Source organism: Nothobranchius furzeri, chromosome 13, assembly GCF_043380555.1.
Source record: "Nothobranchius furzeri strain GRZ-AD chromosome 13, NfurGRZ-RIMD1, whole genome shotgun sequence".
Lineage (NCBI taxonomy): Eukaryota > Metazoa > Chordata > Actinopteri > Cyprinodontiformes > Nothobranchiidae > Nothobranchius > Nothobranchius furzeri.
This window is the reverse complement of record NC_091753.1, coordinates 54,918,521-54,934,744: the sequence shown is the minus strand read 5'-3', so window position 1 is coordinate 54,934,744 and position 16,224 is coordinate 54,918,521. Positions and strand designations below refer to the sequence as shown.

The 16,224-nt window shown below is 41.3% G+C and overlaps 2 protein-coding genes across 2 annotated transcripts; one reads left to right on the top strand and one right to left on the bottom strand.

The window, feature by feature from the left end:
• Positions 1 to 3,555: 3,555 nt before the first annotated feature.
• rab34a (RAB34, member RAS oncogene family a) lies at positions 3,556 to 12,003 on the top strand. The gene is made up of 11 exons (XM_015950961.3): positions 3,556 to 3,750; positions 4,706 to 4,802; positions 4,880 to 4,971; positions 5,046 to 5,111; positions 6,771 to 6,872; positions 6,965 to 7,029; positions 7,123 to 7,174; positions 7,266 to 7,347; positions 7,439 to 7,529; positions 11,534 to 11,641; positions 11,716 to 12,003. Exons 2-11 carry the CDS (start codon positions 4,728 to 4,730, stop codon positions 11,778 to 11,780), a joined length of 798 nt encoding a protein of 265 aa, XP_015806447.1. The 5' UTR covers positions 3,556 to 3,750; positions 4,706 to 4,727; the 3' UTR covers positions 11,781 to 12,003.
• Positions 12,004 to 12,064: 61 nt separating this feature from the next.
• zgc:174895 lies at positions 12,065 to 14,167 on the bottom strand. Its single transcript, XM_054742436.2, has 5 exons — positions 13,960 to 14,167; positions 13,796 to 13,889; positions 13,339 to 13,485; positions 12,536 to 12,631; positions 12,065 to 12,473 (listed from the first exon to the last, which is right to left on the bottom strand). The coding sequence occupies exons 1-5, from the start codon at positions 14,080 to 14,082 to the stop codon at positions 12,331 to 12,333; spliced, it is 603 nt and encodes a 200-aa protein (XP_054598411.1). The 5' UTR covers positions 14,083 to 14,167; the 3' UTR covers positions 12,065 to 12,330.
• Between the last annotated feature and the right edge of the window lie 2,057 nt (positions 14,168 to 16,224).

Here is a 16,224-nt window from a genome sequence, read left to right as displayed (position 1 = left end):
TATGGCACATTTATCAATGATTTATCAGAATGACGACCAATAAAGCGTTTGGAAAATAGGATTTCAGCTGAAACTACTTTTAACCATGGGGCGGCTTTTCAGGGGATTTAAACTTGCAGAGATTACCAGTCAGGTGAATCTGGGAGTACTCGTTTTAACAGTTTTAATGAGCAGAATGATGTAAATAAAGTTTTTGTTTCTTTTTTCATTTTACTTTTGAAAAAGTAGCTTCATAAGCTAGCCTTTAAAGTAACACTGAGCAGTTTCCCGCTCCTCTGCCCTGCTGGTTGAAAGTGAAATTACATCTGCAGCCTGCTGTAGCTAATGCTAACAATAAGCTAACTCTAACACGAGCCGACTAATACTAAAATAAACCACGAAGTGTTGGACAAAAACATTACTCACAAGTCCAGTAGTAACAAAGCCACATCACCATCAGTGCGTGATTTTGTAGAATTCTTTAACTTCTCTGGTGTAGGACACAACAATGTTCACTCTGGTTTTAGCTCTTTGCTTCACCTCCAAAGACATGGCTCTCTTACTTTTACTTCCAGGCTCTATCATGATGCCAACAACAAAGCAAACTTGTTCCATTTCTTCTTCTTGTGCTTTTTACTGACGATCAGCTGACTGAAAAAGGCTAACTACTAGCATAACAGCTAACAGCCATAAAGCAGGTAAAAAGCTCCCTCATAGAGCACCAATAGAGTTCTGCATGTGGCCAGTAGAGGGCTGCAGAGTGGTGTCAGATACGAAAATGGTCAAGTTTCTAACTCAACAATCTCAGAGTTCAGTGTTAAAGCTCTAGCCTACAGTTTAAAAAATGACTTAGTGTTACTTTAAAGTTTATTACCACGTCAACAGTTTGACCGATCGATTTCCACTGAACACACAGAAAGTAACTTTCTCATGTTGACCCCACAGAAAGATTAGCATTAACCACAGGCCACCATTAGATTATATAAATAAATTATATAGTGTTAATTAGTTGTTTTTGTAAGTGTTAATCAATGTATTAGCTTTGCTTTTGTTTCACAAACGGCTAAATATTTATTGAACCAGACTAACTGATGTTGTTTTGAGGCTTTTAATATGCTCACAAAATCTCAAATTTCAATTGATTTCTTAAATATATAAATAATCAATTTTGTCTGTTGAAGCGATAATTTGACATTGTTGGTAATATTGGGCCCAAGACGATTCCCTGCTAGTTATTTGCAAAACATATTTTAAAAGGTCAACTGGTTCAATTTGAAGCAGCTAACCTTCCGATCAGCTGACAGACGAAGGTCGGTATTTTATCTGAAACTCTCAGAAGGACATTTATGCAGAATAAAAACGGCATTCTACTTTTTAATACATGCATCACTGGAAACTTAAAGGTGCTAGGTGGAATTTTTTTTTACCCGATTTTGATGGTTGCCATTGTTTGGTCTATCAGATGTGTGAGGAGACTTTATTTAATCATAGTGTGATGTCATTGCGAACATTTGTGAATAACTTCCTCTTGTCCATTAGGATATTTAAGATGATTACATCTGGATCAGGCAATGCATTTTGCTTGTTTTTTGTTTATTTTTTTTCCCGTAGACTAACTAGCTGTTTCCGAACGTTTAGCGTCTTCATGGGGAGGACTGGACTTGTCTTTGGACGTCTCTCAGATTTAATGTCGTGTTTTGATGTGTTTGTTCATTGTGTTTATTTGTGGACCAAATCTCGCGTCTCTATGAAGCCTCCTGCTCTATTTAGGGCTGAAGAGATGTTGGAGTAAATAAAGGAGTTTTGTACGTGAAACACTGAGTAGACAAGGACCAACCGGAGTGCTGACCCATACGATGCAGGACCGTCTGATAAATCTGTCGGACTCTGGTGGAGATGAAGCTGGATCTCCCTGCCGTCTGACTGCTGCCTTTGATTTACAGCACAGTCAGGTGACCCCCCCCCCCCCAACATGGACACAAAGCACTAAATGTAAACATATTTTCTGAGCATTCCTCGTGATGTATTTTTCAAACTCCGCTGTTTACTTTCCCAGATCTTTCCTCAAGTTGTAATCACTTGTGACATGAAACACAAGTACGCCAATCAGCCACAGTCAGAGATGATGGTCTATCGGAGGGGACTGAGAGGGGACTGTCTTCTTACAGATGAGTCAGATCCCATTAGATAGTCATCTGTGGAGTTTGGAGGCCAGGTCAACACCTCAGCTAGTTTCCTGGGTGGTTTGTGTTGCGTCCACTGCCATCCTGAGTAAGGTTTTTGGATGAAAACATCCTAATATCAAAATGTTTTTCTAGCTGCATTTTGCACTGTGACAAAACGAGGGGTTTGTGGTCGTAATATCGTGGCTGATCGGTGTAAATTCCATTTTCTATTTCAGCCGATGCCAAGAAAAGTCCGAGCAGATGTGCATCTGACCTGTGCCTTTTTAAAGCCACAGTGCCTTTCAGTGACAAGTCCAGACAACAATAATGTGTGAACGAGCAGAAATACCCCCAGCAGCACAACGAACCATGGATTCATTTGAACATGGAGACAATAATGCAAGATGTTGTTTGAAAACGACTTTTAGGGTCAAGACTCATATTTTCGATCATTGAGTGAATAAAAGAAAAGTGTTTAATGATGCTTAGTTTTGCTTTAAATTCTTCTATTTTCTATATATCTTCTATACATTACATTATACTATACTAACTATATTATACTATACTATACTATACTATACTATACTATATTATACCATACTATAGTATACTATACTATACTTTACTTTACTATAATATACTATAATATACTACATTACATTATTTTACATAACATTATAAAATACTGTACATTTCATTATATTATACTATACTATACTATACTATAATATACTATACCACATTACATTATTTTACATAACATTATAAGATATTATACATTTCATTATATTATATTATACTATACTATACCATACTATACTACATTATATTATCTTATATTACATTACAAATATATTAGACTATACTATATATTACACAGTACCATACTATACTATATTACATTACGTTGTACTACACTACATATTGTACTATACTATACTATACTACATTACATTATATTGTGCTATACTATACTACATATTGAACTATACCATACCATACGATACTACATTACATTATCTTATGTTACATTCCAAATATATTAAACTATTCTACATATAATACAGTACCATACCATATTAAATTACATAACATTATACTATACTACATATTGTACTATACTATACCAAACTATACTACAATACATTATATTATAGTACTATACTGTACTATACTACATTACATTACATTGTCTTATATTATACTATACTACATCTTACATTACATTACATTATATCATATTATATTATATTATATTACGTTGCATTATATTATATTATATTATATTATATTATATTATATTATATTATATTATATTATATTATATTATATTATATTATATTATATTGTGCAGTGGTTGTAGTTCCGGGATGTTCCAGCAGGGGGCAGAGCAGGTAGAATGTGGGAGGAACGACAGAATCCTGGGATCTGAGTCAGCAGCTGTTCAGGTTTTTGCCGGCTGTTCCTCAACTTCCGTGGATCCACCTCAGATCTCCACATCCACACAGAGAACAATGACTCCGGGCTGCACCGACGCGTCCTAAAGCGTCTTCTGCATGAAAGAAGAAACGCAGCAGACAGGAGGGACCCATCTTGACTCGCGGAGGTATCCTGTAACATCTCTCCTGCGGCTCCACGCTGCTTTGCTCGAAACTTAGTTTTTAGCCCCCGGACCTTCATTCCTTCGGGTTTAACTTCTGCGGTTTTACTCCTAACTTTGGTTCGAAGGCTCCAGGCTCCAGATACGCGTTAAAACAAAGCCTCGAAAAGTAAATTGGGCTCCTGGAGCAGCGGGTCTTTGATGAACAAAGGGATTAAAACAGACAGCAAGGCGATCACAGTTTCAGTTGCCATGGGTAACAAATAACAGGCTGCGTTCCATTTGCGGGAAACCATCAGGAAGACCGATATATATATATATATATATATATATATATATATATAGATAGATAGATAGATAGATAGATAGATAGATAGATAGATAGATAGATAAACTTAGCATAGATGTTATTAGTCAATATCTTTCTAGATAACAATGAATAACCTCAGTTTGGAGAAACACAGATGGATAGATGAACTAACAGCTAGTCTGAGTGGAGCCACATAGTGAGTTCCATGCTTTCGTTCTTTTTAAACACAGAAACAGTTTTGTTTACCTGTTTTGTAGCTACAGTTTCACCGACGGCTGCCGGCTTCTTCAGGCTGACGCATCACTGTTTCTGTGTTTAAAAAGAACAAAAGCATGGAATTAGAACCACGACACAGCAAGAACACACCTAAGATGTTCACATAGTGAGTGTTTTATTAAAACTATAATCAAACATTTCATAGCTTTCATTATTTTTTACAAACCTTAATGCCAATAAAAACATGGTTCTCTGTGTTATTAGCTGTAGCATGCTAACTGGTAAATCATAACAGTCCTGCTGGAATAAACAAGATGTGGGAAATTTATAAATATTAAAGTTTGTTTTCATGCAGACTGGTGATGCAAACCCAGTTACAGCTTAGAATTACTAGGAAATGGGATATCAACGCTTTCCTTGTTTACTTTTGTCTAGTTCTTGTTCTTCCTAAGGCGTCATGTCAGTCAGAGTTTCAGCCATGAGCGTTCTTCCTCCTGTTCGACGGGACCGAGTCATCCCTCAGCTCCCTCAGGTAGAACCGTCATGGCTGCTGGCTGGTTTTAAACCAAAGCAACAGTTAAATCACCTCCAGTTGCTTGTTTTCTTAAGTCTTTCAGAAAAGAGGCTGCTCTCCACACTGAGAATGACTTTAGTAACAAAGTGAAGACCGCCTGCCAGGAGCAGCGGACCGGCACCGTGGGGTGGGAGCTGCAACACTAAATGGTCTGATGTTACTGTGTTTTATTTTTGTAACTCGTTTCTGTTTTTATTTCAGATTTAAAATATCGAAGGTGATTGTTGTGGGTGATCTGGCTGTGGGGAAAACCTGCCTGATTAACAGGTGAGCAGAAACATACCTGAGAGGGTGTGGCTTCCCCCTGTGGCTCCTGATGGGAAATCCCAAAGCGTTCCCAGACCTATAAGTTCTAAGAACATCTTGGGTGTGTTCTTGCTGAGTCGTATCTCTAATTCCATGCTGTAGTTCTTTTTTAAAACACAGCAGTTTTGTTTACCTGTTTTCCCGCCACGTTTCATTTGCGGCTGCAAACTTCCTCAGGCTGACGTTTGAGCGGGAAAACAGGTAAACAAACCTGCTCAGTGTTTTAAAGAAAGATCTACAGCATGGAGCTATAAGTTCTAAGTCTGCCCAGGTTATGGACCTCCTCAGCTGATGCGGAGGAGCAGCCTGGGTGCGGTACCACCCATGGCCACCAGGGGGTGACTGTAACATATTCCTGTAGAACAGGGCTATTCAATTCTGGTGCTTGATGGCTGGTATCCAGAACGTTTTAGTGGTTTCTCAGGTCCAACACATTAGATTCAGTGGTTGCAGCAGCTCATCAGGCTCTGCAGAAGCCTGTTAATCACCTCGTCGTCGTCTTCCTCCGCTTATCCGGGTCCAGGTCGCGGGGGCAGCATCCCAACTAGGGAGCTCAAGACCGTCCTCTCCCCAGCCACCTCCACCAGCTCCTCCGGCAGGACCCCAAGGCGTTCCCGGACCAGATTGGAGATGTAACCTCTCCAACGTGTCCTGGGTCGACCCGGGGTCCTGCCGGCAGGACATGCCCGAAACACCTCCCTGGGGAGGCGTCCAGAAGGCATCCTGACCAGATGCCCAAACCACCTCAACTGACTCCTCTCGATCCGGAGGAGCAGCGGTTCTACTCCGAGTCCCTCCCGAATGTCCGAGCACCTCACCCTATCTCTAAGGTTGAGCCCGGCCACCCTACGGAGGAAACTCATTTCAGCCGCTTGTATCCGCGATCTCGTTCTTTCGGTCATTACCCAAAGCTCATGACCATAGGTGAGGATTGGGACGTAGATCGACCGGTAAATCGAGAGCCTGGCTTTCTGGCTCAGCTCCCTCTTCACCACGACAGATCGGCTCAGCGTCCGCATCACTGCAGACGCCGAACCAATCACCTACTAATTAAATCTGAGTGTTGAAGCAGGGTTAAAACCAAAATGTGCTGGTTGCTGGCCAGGGATGCAATGATACCACTTTTTTCCAAACCGGTATGATACCGATACTTGGATCTGAGTACTCGCCGATACCGATGACCAATACCGATACTTCTACCACACAAAAAAATGCAATGATGTGGAATACAGATTTTATTTTCTTCTCTGCTTACAACAGGAAAAGACTGTGAGGTAGATAAAAAGTAAAATATATGAATGGAAATCATCACAAAACTAAAATATTAGGTGAACAGAAATGACAAGTTACAGGGAAGCCACTTTCAAGCAACTGCATTGGTATCAGTTCCTGGTATCGGTTAACGTATACCGATACTGGTATCGGTATCGGTGTCGATACCAGTATCGTATCGGTGCATCCCTAATACCGGCCCTCGAGGCTTGGAATTGCATAGCCCTGCTGTTGAAGTTCTAGTGGACACACTGAGAAAGTTGGGAAACTAAAGAATAAATCGGACTATTTGGTCGTGTTGTTCTGATTCTGAAACAGCCCAACACAAACGTTTCCTTCTCATTCCAGGTTTTGCAAGGACGCCTTTGATAAGAACTACAAGGCAACGATCGGCGTGGACTTTGAGATGGAGCGCTTCGAGGTGCTCGGAGTTCCTTTCAGCCTGCAGCTGTGAGTCAGATGTATTTATTTATTTATTTATTTATTTATTCTGTTTTAAACTCCAGTCTGGTGTTGCTCAGAGGTCTGGTTCCATGTTGCAGGTGGGACACCGCAGGCCAGGAAAGGTTCAAATGCATCGCTTCGACGTACTACAGAGGAGCTCAGGGTGAGGCCGCCGTCTTCCATTTGTCGGCTTTAACACAGGAAACCAGTCAATTTATCCCAAACTGGTGATAAAACAATGTTTCTGTCCTCTCAGTTGTGATAATCACATTTGCTCTAAATGACATCGCCTCTTTGGGCCACGCCAGGTACTCCCACCAATCATAATTCTGTAAACTTTCTGTCATTTTTTCTTTTTTTTTCTCCAGTTTAATAGATTTATGGTTTTCTGGCCTGCAGGCAGTGGCTGGAGGACGCCCTAAAAGAGAACGACCCCACTGGTGTCCAGCTGTTCCTGGTCGGCACCAAGAAAGACCTGAGTGTACGTTTGTCACTGGGAGTTGTTCCAGCAGAAGCACAAAGCCCGGGTCAGACTGTTTTAAAATGTGTTTGTCTTTTCTTTTGTTCTGTAGACTGCTGCTCAGTATTCTCGGATCGAACAGGACGCCCTGAAATTTGCAAAGGAAATCTGCGCCGAGTATTGGGCCGTGTCCTCGCTGACGGGTGAGTCCTGTCCGGTGTGACGGAGTCGTTAGGCGGGCGCGTCAGGAGCGGTTTTTTTTAGACATAAAGTACCATTTTATTAATGGCCAGTAGACCGCGACACTAAAACAAACCATTTTTAGGTGTTTTACTGAGTTACGAACATTTGTTGTTTTAGCCGCCTTCTTAAATGTCTTGCATTAAATGTTTATTTACAAACGTCACAAGTAGAGAAATGGAAAAGCTCCGGTGCATCCAGGGGTCGGGTCCTGTAGTCTTCACTGCTTATATTTGCTTTAAGTCCCAGCTCATGGTATTTTAACGTTCAAATAAAGATTTAATTTAGGGACGTCCGGATACAAGTTTTTCACTTCCGATTATAAAAGAGTTAATTTACATCAAATTAAGGACCCGTAAGACGTAAGATTCCATAGTAAACAAGAAATCAATCTTACGGACTGTTGGGTTATTTAAACCAGAATATTGGAACTTTTTATTGCAGGGATTATGTAACACTTGTATTAAGTGAGAGACAAGAGAAGAGAGAGTCACCTTTAAAACGTTTAAGAAGATTTATTTCTAAACAATTTTAAACAAGACTAACTCTAAAGCCCCCTTCAGACAGGCCATGAAAAACGGAAATGTTCCGCACTCTGTCCGTAAGACCTTTGTGTCTGAATACAAACATCCGGATAACGTGTTCCGGAATTTAACCAGACGAAGCCCCTAGTAACAGGTCCGGACTTGTTACGGACAGGGTGGCTGCTTCAGACTGGTGAGGTAGAGTTCCGGACAAGGGGGAGGGGGAGGAGGAGGGGACCGGGGGATGCTGTGCTCACCTAGATAGCTCGCTCCTGTAGCATGCGGCGAACCACGGCAGCTTGCCTCCTACGGTACCGTCTAGACGTGCGACGGAGCGCTTCACACCGCTTCAGTGATTCCTTTAACCATTGAGCTTCATCATCCAGGTCTCTTATGCATCTTCGTGTGCGCAGAATTATGCTTAAGCCCCTCGTGATTTTTATCTTGAGAGGTGCTATAGAAATGATATTTTCTTCTTCTTCTTAACATAAGTCCGGACCCCCCGCCGCCGTCAGACATCTGGAACTTTTCCCTGCTGTGTGAGCGCAGCCGAAAGGACAAGTTCCGGAACAAAAGTGGTGTGTCTGAAAACACAGTTCCAGTTAAAAACCGGATTGAATTGTCCACAAATGTTCCAGAATGTCTGTCTGAAAAGGGCTTAAATGATGAATGGATCTGGTGTCAATGAGACGTGAGACGGATGGTGTATGTGTGAGTGATGGTGTCATCAGAACTCTCGCATCCGGAGAAGCAAGTGTGAATGATGTTGTGATGTTTTGCTTTTAGCTATGATCAGAGTTTGATCAGAGTTTCATAAACACATGAGACGCCATATTGTCGCTCCTCACATACCCTTCAGATGAGACCTCCGTACAGATCCAGACTGCCAGGTCCTCGGACACCCCTTTCGGTACCGGAGCCGATGAAACCGCGTCAGCAGTACGACAGACTAGTCTTTGGATTGTCTCCAGGGAAAAAGCGACAGTTGGTTGACAGCATCAGATGGACCCAGTGGGTCAGTGAGTTCAGCTTTTATTCTGAAAGGAACCATTGCTTGGTTGGTAAAATGCAACAGATTTTATCCAGCTTGTTGGTTCTTTGCTTGAAAAAAGGAAGTCCGGATGGCCAGTCCGATACTTCGCTTAGCATGCGGTGAACTGTAGAGAACTGAAGAGAACTGCCCTTAAGATGGCGTGGGGACTGGTTTTATTAATCTGGATGTTTTGATTTCTGGTCGAATCAAAGTTGGCAGATTATAAACACCACAGACACTATGCCACGCTTCAGAAAGGAAGGTTCTGATTGGATCAGTGAAAGCAATGTGTGATGTGGCTCAACCTTACGTGTGATCAGTGGAAACATTAAAAGTTATATTACTTATTATATTCTGTAGGATTATAATATCAAGTAATTAATATTTTCATTTCACAAATTGGTTCACATTTTATTATTGACTAACACTTTGATTATGTAAAAGAGTCCTTTGTCTTCCTTCTTCCCTTGAGCTGGAAAGGAAGCAGTTTAGAAGCAAATGCATGACCTTGAGGCAGTCTCATGCAGCTTAGTACTGTGTCAGAGGCATCTGTGGAGAGAGGGTAAACCTTCGGTGGAATGGCACCTCCGTCACGTTACAGATACAATATTACAGTATTCAGTATTGATCGATACCGATATCAATCTGATACGATATCAGCACAAGTCAGACATACTGTTACCTATTTCAGTGTGGAATGTATGAAAGGCTCAATCAAGTGATATTACTCAGTCGGAGAACAAGAGCCAATAACAGGGAGATTGGAAAAAATTACAATTTTTTTCTTAAACATTGGTGGCAAAAATGCGAACCTTAACGGACTGCTTATGTCTGAGATTTTTGATGCCGTCTGATATAATCTGATACTGTTTTTGGGTCGACATCAAATTACTTCCGATATCAATCTCGGAACGGGACGTCTCTAATTTCATTCATTCATTGTGAGCCGGTAACTCCAGCAGTCCTTGGGTGAGAGACACTCTGGACTAGGGATGCACAATATATCGGCATCAATATCGTTATCGGCAGATGTTAGTCATTTTGTAACACATCGGTATCGGTCCGATATAAAAAACAGGGCCGATGTTAACAAGCAATTTTTTTCCATCTTGTTTTCATTTGTTTATCTGTTTCAAAGGGTGAGGGGGGTGGTGTGTATTTGTTTGGTCATGTGACAGTGACTGTAATCATCTCAGAAGAGTAAATGTGTGTGGGTGTTTCTCAATGTCAAGGTGCCTGGCCTCGCGAGGCGATGTCTTTCGAGGCCAGGCGTCTTACTTACGAGGACACTGTCCTTCCTTGGTCAAAGAAAACGGTTAAGTGGAACAGACTTGCATCACGTGACCGCGGCTTCCACGGCGGCCACGTAACATCACGTGACACGGGAGATAACGTAATATTTTACATGTATTAGTTTCAATATAAATATATAACAAGCCTTTTAGTTTTTAAATTGTGTGTATGTTTATTAAATTAAAAATATAAGTGAGTTACCACCCGCTAGCCACCGAAGCTGCAACTACTAAGCAACTAACCAACCATAGATAACTTCTTTGGATCTAAAAAAGCATTTTAAATTAGTTGACTTACATCTAAACTTGAAAATTGACCCCGAAGTGGCTGCCGGCTTCTGATCCGCCGTCCTTTTGAAAATACCGCGGTGTATTCTGGGTAATTTTTGACCAAGGCTAGGCTACAAGACACCTCCCGTGTATCCTCGCTCAGCTAGCTAAACGGCTAACAAACGGAGAACACACGCCTCGGTAGAACATGAACATTGGAACCGATTGGAGCACGTCTTGGCGGCTCCTGATGACTTATCTCCTAGGCAACCGGGGCGGGGCCAAGACATCAAGGCAAGGTTCCTTGTCATTGAGAAACACCGTGTGTGTGTGTGTGTGTGTGTGCGTGCGTGCGTGTGTGTGTGTGCGCGCTCATAATAACGTAAATTCAGCTTTAATCATTTTCATTCTTTACAAAATCAGCTGCTTTTAGAAGCCTTAATGTCAGCAAAATCAGTTATCGGCCATAACAGTGATCTTCGTATCGGTCCAAAGATTTCATATCAGTGCATCCCTACTCTGGACATGTCTCCTGTCCATCACGGAGATGGAGACAAAACCGGTCTCACACACACTCACCTAAGGACAACTAACCTAGCATGTTTTTGTTGTGTGTGAGGAAACCCATGCATGCATGAAGACATGCTAACTCCACACCAAATGGTCACAGCTGGGATTTAAACCTGCAACCTTCTCACTGCTAGGCAACAGAGCCACCAGCTGCTCATTGGCTAGATTTATTCACGTCTATCAGACTCTTCAAAATAAAAGGACAGTAATTATTTATTATTAGTGTAATTTGTCCAGAGCCGGCTCCTCGCTGAGCCTCTCAGTGTCTCCTCCTGCAGGAGAAAACGTGAAGGAGTTCTTCTTCCGAGTTGCCGCCTTGGCATTTGAGACGAACGTTCTGGCCGAGTTGGAGAAAAGCACATCGAGGCAGATCGGAGACGTCGTCAGTGAGTATCGGAACGGCTCAATGTTAAAAAAAACTCATCATCCTCATAAAGTTTAACATCTGTGTTCGTCTCAGAGATCAGCAGCAATTCAGGAAACCTGTACGCCTCGTCGAAGAAGAAGCAGCCCTGCTGTCGGTGAGGACAGGGAGTTTTAGCAAGTCGTCCAGCTCAGCAGGAGGATTCCTGTGGTCAGAGCCGGCGTTCCACTTCCTGGCTGGTGGAGGGGCTTTACGGAGCCAAGCAGGAATGATGGAATTTATGATGATGCTGCCAAAACATGACTGGATTATTCATTTGCTTCAAGTTTTAGTTTAAACGTCAGACTTTTCGGCTTCCTTTCCTTTTTGTCCTTTAAACGAGTTTTTATTATAAACCCTGATGTTTTTGTGGCTGTATCTGAGTAAAGGACCAGGACTTATTAACACGTGGGACAAAACATTTTATTTTGTTTATCTGAGTATTATTAACTAGAGTCTGTGACATAAATCATTTTAACAGGTATTTTTATTATAAGCATGACTGTTTTGTTTTTATCTGTGAATATTTAGTCATCAGCTTTTAATTTGATGTCATAAGAGATAACCTCGTCAAGTTCTGTAAAAATGAGATTTGACTGTATATTCTATATTATAATAAAGCAAACTAAACTATTTAGTGTCCGTCGCTCTTGAATCCCTGTGGATTTGGGTCTATTTATTAAAAATTTTAAAGGAGTCCAAATATTTCCCGTCGATCTGAGCCTGCAGCTCTTGGGGAACACACTGGGAGAACTTATAGTTTTCTTTAATCCACTTCCCGCCTTCGGTGTTCTCGATGGCCACGACGGCTACGCCTGCAGGGAAGGAGATATCAGAGATTTAGAACTCTCAACATCTGGTTGTCACGGTTACCAACCTGCAACAGAGGCTCCCAGCTTCTCCACCAGCTGGATGGCAGCTCTCATCGTGCCTCCGGTCTCGATCCACTGATCCACCAACAACACCCTCACACCTGGAATCAGATCCTAGAGATTACTTTCCTGGTCATTTACAATAAATGATCGCTACCTTAAATAATCCCAGTGGATTCAAGGTAGCCATGATGTAACAGAAAAGGTCTATATGCAGTAGACAGCAAAAAGTGAATCATCGCATCTACACTGCTTCCCTAGTTTCAACTCCTCGGCTGATCCTCTTTTCTGCAGCATGAATTCAGGACACACATGATTTAATGTTAGAAATTAGTCAATTTTAATATCTACCGTTGAATAATTTATAGGAAAATGACAGAAAATATGATTTTTAAACATTTCCGTACAGTTTCAGATGCAGTTCCTCAAATGAGCACCGGAGGGCCCTGTTTCATAAAATATGCAAAGTGAAACAGTGCCATCTAGTGCTCATTTAAGGAAACTGCATCTGACAATGTTTTGGCTTCATGATTTACTAAATAGTTATTTATTTCCACATTTATTTATGTTTATTTACTGTCAGTTTTTGCAGGATCAGTTTCTATGCAAAATATTTGATGGTTTTAATGTTGTTTTCCCCCATTTTTAAAACTCTTGTTTAAAAACAAAAACTAAAAACGACCTACCATTTATTTATAGTGGTTGCTTTATGCACAAACTTAATAATTACACTTTCATACAATCATTAAACCGTTCTTACCCTCACTGGAGAACATTTATGGATCATCTGACGTCATAAAAGATTAACCTGGTTTCAGCACATCCAGCCTCACTTCCATGCTCTTTTCTCGGGATGTGTAGTCGCTGTAGTTCTGGGTTTGTGTTGCGACACACAGATGACCTGCTTTACGGATAGCCAGGAATCCTTTCCCCAGAGTGGTGGCAACAGCTGTTCCTGCAGAACCAACAAAACAAATCTGCGCTCACGGTGCATGGCTAATCTTTACATTATTCAAATTCAAAAATACTTTATTAATCCCAGAGGGAAGCTGATCAAAAATCACACACACACACACACACACACACACACACACACACACACACACACACACACACATATACATATACATATATATATATATATATATATATATATATATATACACATATATATATTACACATGTTTAGAGTCACGCGGCAGCGAGGTAATATATGGAGATTTCTAAGTTTAGTATGGGGGGGGGGGGGGGGGGGGGGTTCTCACCCAGGATAAATCCCATCGCATCGATCCCAGCAACCAGGTCAACGGGGTCTCTGTGGAACGGACCGAGGAGGTCCTGCACACAGTCCGCCAAAGCCTGTCGGAACCGGAGGAGGAGGGGGTGAATGCAGATTTCTGCCGAACAGCTGATCCTCCTCCAGTCATACCTGAGAGTTGCAGTAAAGTCTGGACGGGTCCAGCCAGGCGAACTCCGATCCCTTCGTGTTAGGAGCCATGAGAGAAAGGTACCATCCTCTGGGTCTGTCTGCAGGAACCGCGAACACGTCCATGGTCCGATCAGCTGGAGGGGAAGAGCTCGCATGGACCGGTGGGCGGGGCTAGACGCTGTCAGTGATTGAACCGGGGTCCGCATCATTTATCATCCCCTGCCTGCATCACTAAAACTTCGTTAGGGCCAAAACTGTTACTGGACCTCATAATGTTTAAGAAATGTTTTTGGAAAAACAACAGGGCCTCTAAAAAGTTATCTTTCTATCAGAAGATTCTGGCCCAGGATCATCTTTTTCATTTTTACCTTTTCTGTAAAAAATTCCTGTAAGATATTTGTTGTCATAAAAAAAAAAATATATATATATATATATATATATATATATATATATACACACACACACACACACACACAAAGTATTCTCTCTTTTTTAGTTTTTAAAATTAAGAAGAATTAAGCCAATTAAACTTTAGCCAAAGGAGTGTGGCTATTTATGGGATGCATATTGATATTAAAAAATTATCCAAAATATAAACATAAATTAATCTAAAAATATTGCTTTTAGTTTCAGCCTGTTAGGGGAATTCAATGCAACTATGAAAAAACAGTTTAAACCTGCATTGGTAATTATATTTACTAGGCAGTTTTGCCTCGCTTTTAGCATCCCCCAGTGTTTGGTTTCTCATTTCCTCACAGTGCATTAGTCGTTTGAACAACTTGATCCAACAGCTGGAATGTCTCCCAGCTTTCCTTGATGTCTACAGGAGTGGTTCATCTCTAAATGAAACAGATCAGCTGTGTTCGTGATCTAAAACTGCATGCAGGAAACGTGCTGGAGCCAGGCTGTATGTCAGCTCCATTCAATTCCCAACAAGGCAGCCGCCTGGATGACGTTGCAAATGCTATATTCTGGTCACAGATAAGGGCTGGGTGGCCTTTCATTTACCCTATGAAGGGTAATTTTAGCACAACTTTCAAGGCATGCCTTTAAAAACACTAGTTTGTTTTAAAAACCAGCTGCTGGTTGCAAACGCTGGCTTAAACTTATACAATAAATTTGGTGGAAAAAACATGGTTGCTACATCCTCAAAGATAGAGACATTAAAACTACCAGTACTGGTGGTGAACAAACATCTTGGTGGGGTAATGTGTGAATTTTTTCCCTTGCTGGTCCATTGTAAAGATTTAAATGGACAGTGGGGAAATTACATTTATTTCCCTTTTCCAAAAAAGCGGTTTAACAAAGCCAACGCTCAAACATTCATCTGATAATATACTCAAATAAACACACAAGCCTGCCATGTACGTATTTAAGAACAACCGCAGTCCATAATGTCCATTTTTGTCCTTTCACATTTTTGCAGCTGGAGTTCTCGGTCTCCGACAGCCTGTGTGCCTCAAAGCGCAATACTCAGCTACACCAGTAGGTGGCGCCAACACAACATTTACATTTCCTGTTTTAAACTTGATAATCATGTAAAAGGAGAACAAATAAACACATTTTACAGCAACAGGTACGATTTCAGCTCCATCTACACCACCCAGCCCAAGTGTGATTCCCTCCAAGCAACACAGACGCAAGTGATTTCTTTACGGGTTTATTGGACATCCTTTCATTGTGGACCTCTTCTGTCCTCCTTTCTTTAGACCTCCTTTAAACCGTGAAACTAAATACAGGATAGTACAATTAAAACATATACAATAATGTGCAATAAAATAAAGACAAATAAATACCTCGTTGGCTGTTTTGCTTAAAACACAAAGGGAATCCATCTGTCTTCCTTTAAGTCCTTTTACTAGTTAGTTCTTTAGCTGTCTGCTTGTCAGCACTTCATCCCGGTTCTGTGTGTTCCTCACACCTGGCTTGTATCCATCAAATCAAGGGTGTGGCTGGCAGAGCAGCTCATGTAGCTTTTCAAAATAAAATTACAGGAAACACAACCAACCCAGTGTCTTACAAATGGGAAAATAAATAAATCAAGAAATAAACAGCAACAGCAGTTACACCAAGAGAAAAGTCACCATCTGGATTTAACAGGTAGGAGTCTCCTATTGGACAATGACTGCATGGGCGTTAATCTTTCAGCTGGAAACAAGAAATTTAACCCAATTGGTGCAATGAGCTGCTTCTCATTTCTTAAACAACCATGTGGAAAGACACGTCCGGTGGTCGTGGGAAAGATGTTAATCTGCGTGAGAAGGG